This window comes from Tasmannia lanceolata, unplaced genomic scaffold, assembly GCF_043159265.1.
Source record: "Tasmannia lanceolata isolate RefF3 unplaced genomic scaffold, GAP_Taslan_0.1 ptg000018l, whole genome shotgun sequence".
Taxonomy (NCBI): Eukaryota; Viridiplantae; Streptophyta; class Magnoliopsida; order Canellales; family Winteraceae; genus Tasmannia; species Tasmannia lanceolata.
Window position 1 is genome coordinate 2,150,751 of NW_027518695.1, and position 4,738 is coordinate 2,155,488.

A 4,738-nucleotide genomic window follows, 5' to 3' on the forward strand; every position below is an offset into this window, starting at 1 on the left:
CTTCTTCTACTTGGTTGTTCATCTTGGGCTAGTGTAAACTTTGGTTTCACTATTTGAGAAGAGGATTTTCTTGTGTTGTGAAATCTGTCTTTCTCTATATCTTTGTACACAGTCAGGGTTTGTTGCTCCCATTTGAAATTACCAAATTGCAATTTAGGCCTCAAGCCATTGTTAATTCCTTCCATAGTGGATTCAATGTCCAATTTACGAATTAGACTAAACTTAAAATATAATCTTATTTGCAAATTTGGCCCAACTTTGGAGGCATCAAAGGAAGCCCTAAAAGTTATTTGCATATAATCTTATATGGGGTTTTCAAGATAAATGTGATTATTTGTAAATATTGTTTATAATAAGAGATTTTAGAAATGGTTAAAGTTAATGGCTTTCAAAGAGGCCTTAAAGTCCCTTTTATAAAAAAAAAGATTTAATTAAAATAATATTATTTACAAATAAGGTCGATGGCATTCAAAGAGGGTCTCTTAAAGTCTTTGAATTCCTCACCAGTTCTCCTTGACTTGCAATTTGCAAACCCCACAGGGACTTTCCACTAATGACTTCAAAGAGGCCAAAACTCCACACCATACCCCAAAAGGAGCAACATGACGGAACAAGTCTAAAACCTTTTCCATTTCTATGAACAATTGAAGCCAACTTCTGTTAATAAAAGGCCAAGAACAAGAACCAACACAGAGTAACGTTCAGACTAAAAACAGGCAAGTGATCTATTAGCCCCTTTATTTTTACTTGGGGCAGCCCCTTCTAATGTATTTAGGACTACTGTTTTACACTAGAGGGGACTGTCCCAAGTAATAAAAAAATGAGGGGGGGGGGGATAATATATCATTTCCCTAAAAATATTGCATTAAGTTCCATCTTCTAAATGACTTACAATTCACTACAAAATTGGAAAGTGCAAGATTTCAAATTTCATTCCCCATAAATCTCAGGGATACTCTTTTATACTGTTTCAGTTTGTCTTATGTAATTCCCTGCAACCTGTCATTGTTGTTGGGACCCGGGTAGAACTCACCCCAAAAGCTAGTCACTAAGGGTTGGGTGCCCAAATCCTTATAAAGTCCATCCACATCCCACTACTTTTCCCATGCATGTGGGATCTTTGCTTTCACGTTGAACCCCCAAGAATTGTGACACTCAAAGTGTATTTAGTTGACAGTTTGCCCAAGTACACTTGGATCCAGCTAGCAGTAATATTCTTCCTGCCAGTGGTAAAAGATCAGTTACACAAAGTTTGAATCTCAATAATAGCCAACATGGGCAGGTATACAAGTACCATTTTCTCTGATAAGATTAAGTTCTTTTTGTTCCCTCTGTGTGTTAGATTTTCTGATTTGTTTCAGCTCTTAAAGTTGCCACTCTATTATGCTATGACCTTATTTGCATGTTTTAAGTTTGAAATTCTTTTATCTTCTTACTGTTAGAACTTGCATTATGGTCTGATGTTTTTAGGCAGTTTTCTGCTTTTCTTTTTTTGTCCTTTTTTTAGATATAAATAATAGGCATCTTTTCCACTGAACATTGTCCAAATTATGGAGGGTACAACATAGGTTACTGAGCTAAGTATGCCCTTTTGTGAACTGGTCACTGCACCACACTCACATCACCCTCTATTCTTCCATCTTTAGAAGGATGCATTTTTTATGATAAAAATACCCTTCTCTTTTGATGAAATGACAAGCATAAACTGCTCTGATATACTTGGAAAATATTACAAGGGCTGTATGTTCGAAGTTGGAGTTTCAAATCATAGAAATAGATTGTATATTGGCTTATTCAAACCAGAAGCACAACAACTCACACACACATTACAAACTACAATCATGGTACTAGTTGAAAAAGTGTAACCGGCCACCTGTGCTGCAGATTTGTGTTATCTTTTAATGCTATAAAATGGCATGCTTCTACATAAGTCGTTCTCTAAGTTGTGTGAGATTGTCTGGTTTCTCATCTTTTTTCCTTTCTTCCACTCTGTTTTTTTTTTTTTTTTGAATGATTGTGGCTTCTCATTTTTTTGTATTTCATAAAGTCCTTGCTATGCATATACGGGTAGCTTACAAAGTGAATAACCAAGATGTGGTTGAGCAAGGACAAATCAACAATTTCCCTCTCGGTTTGGGAGAGTTGGAGAGGAAGAAAATTGAGAGGGCCGCATGTGTGGGGATTGTACCAAGTTGCTCAAAAATAAGGAAAACAAAAACTCTATTTTGTCCATACATGAATGAGAGATACAGCAGAACTCGTGGAAAATCAGAAGCTTAACCGCTTGCTCTTGGTCAAATCCCGAACCGATTTCCTATGCATAACTTCTTTGTGATTATCTTGAAAATTTCATTAAACATTACTTCAAACAATTCGTTCATGTCACTTTGAACTCTCTTTCTCAGAGATTTTACATGGTAAGTGAGAGCGATGTCTAGTATTTTTCAAATAGAACATTGGGGCCCACTTCAAATGATGATCCGAACCGTTCATTTGTTGGGCCACAATGTAAATAAGATGTATCCAGTTCATCATCACTCCAGGATGATCCTAACCCTCCGATCTCTAGAGGTGTGTATAATGTGCAGTCCCTCCCATATATTAGAAGGTTAGGATTACGTTGTGGCCCAATGAATGAACAGTTTGGATCATCATATGAAGCGGGCCCCACTGTACTATTTGAAAAAGTACCGGACTTCAAGTTCACACACCGAGAAGGGGCTGATCTCTCTCTGTTTTGTTTCCCATAAACGGTGATTTGCTATCTAACTAGAGCCAAAGGGTTTTCAGTGGAGGATATGAATACACGTAGAAATGGGGCCCACATATCATCATCTAATGTCAATGGACATCTTGGATCTTAATATAGGCCGCACCACATCTCATTACCTGCTGCCAGCTCGGACACATTTTTTGTCTTATTCTGGTTGTGCGGGCAACTACATCTGACCCCACTATGTTAGGGCAAATCGTCTAAATGTCCTAATCTTGGGCCCACCACATCTAGATACCCCGTCGGATTGGGCACATGAGTGGGGTCCACCACTTCATTAGTGTCACATTTGTTTATGAGTGGGGTCCACCAATTCAATATTGTCACATTCGTTAACGTCCCTCCAATTTCAATGTGGGCCACATCACATCACTCGATCCAACCGTTACAATTTCAGAAATCGCAACACACAACCCACATTTTCTATTCTTCTTTTCGCTTCTAATTTTCTTTTTCCGACCGTTAATAAGAAAAGGAGAGCGGATTTAGCGAGATACAACGGACCGCGAATAAATATAGTCATTTTTCCAATATCGAACCGTTAGAAATTTCCACGTCATCGACAGCTGGCAATTTCCTGACACCCCGTCTAATATAACGATTCCAACCCAAAACCACAACGTTACCAATCTCTCTCTCTCTCTCTCTCTCTCTCATACCAAAGGCAGAGAGAGAATAAAAAAGAAGAATTAGGGTTAGGGTTTGCAGGAATCAGGCAAGGATCCCCTTTCCTTGCTTTTCCTGCTACCTTAAATCCCTTTCTTTCTCTTCTCCCCTTCTCTTTTTTCTCCATGGCCGTTGATTCTCAGACGGCGGAGAATCCAGATTTCGCGAACCAGAAGGCAATTGAATTAGGAGATGAAGCCGATCTAATCTTCTCGAAAAGAGGATGCTGCTTCTGGATACCGTGCTTCCAGTCCGATCGATCCAACACCGTCGGATCAGGATCGATCTGGTGGGGTCGGATCCGTAAGTCCGAGAACGAAGAGAGATGGTGGGAAAAGGGTTGGAAAAAGGTGAGAGAATTGTCTGAGATCGTGGCGGGGCCCAAATGGAAGACTTTTATAAGGCGATTTAACAAGAACATCAGAACGGGAGGAAAACAAGGTAAATTCCAATACGATCCTTTGAGTTACGCCCTTAATTTCGACGAAGGCCATGGGCAAAATGGTAATTCTGAGGATGAGTTTAACGGATTCCGAGGTTTCTCGGCCCGGTATGCCGTTCCTCCAGTGTCGGCGAAATCTTCGATGGATCTCGGCAAGGATGGGCCGGACTTCACGGCCACTGAAAAATGAAAATGTTCGGGCTTTGGCTAATGTGCACGGATGGGGTGTAGAAGATTTTCAGTCGGCTATATTGTATTGATTATTTATTTATTAGATTCGTTTACTTTTTTTTTAAAAATTAATTTGTTTGTTTTGTCAGGGAGTTTACTTATAAATTATAATTGTCTGTTTGGAATTTGTTGGAGGTTGATGGATGTGTAATTTTATGGAGGGTTTTAGAAAAATAATACTCCTTTTGTTAATTTATTCATTGCAAAGGTGGGTTAATGTGTTGTTACCCATTTTCTCTGTTTTTCACCTGTGTAGGAGGAATATTTGGGAATGAGAAATGGAAGCCCCTTTTAATCCAAATTTTATTGTCTACTTACTAGATGTGTCTCATTTGAAAGGGAGCATGAGAGAGTGATGGGCCAATTTCCATTTGGTGGAATAAGTGTGGGACCCAATACCATCTCATGTGGATGGACCATAAAAGTTGGTGATTTCCCCGTTTCCATTGGTGGGAGAACTGGGACCCAATACCATCTCATATCAACCCTAATCCGACCCAAAAATAAAAATCAAATTTACTATTCATAGTCCTTATATCATCTGTTTCAATCACTGACTTAAGCATCGGAGGGTCTTTCCGGAGAAACTACTCCGAGTTGGTCATCTGACCATCTGTTACCTTCTG

At 39.2% G+C, this 4,738-nt stretch overlaps 1 protein-coding gene across 1 annotated transcript; it reads left to right on the top strand.

The window, feature by feature from the left end:
- Positions 1–3,564: 3,564 nt before the first annotated feature.
- Positions 3,565–4,071, top strand: LOC143849466 (uncharacterized). The gene has a single exon (XM_077358477.1). It carries the CDS (start codon positions 3,565–3,567, stop codon positions 4,069–4,071), a length of 507 nt encoding a protein of 168 aa, XP_077214592.1.
- Positions 4,072–4,738: the final 667 nt, after the last annotated feature.

What these genes read in the sequence shown, in the direction of transcription:
- LOC143849466 (XM_077358477.1), top strand. Translation starts at nt 3,565, where the DNA reads ATGGCCGTTGATTCTCAGACGGCGGAGAATCCAGATTTCGCGAACCAG.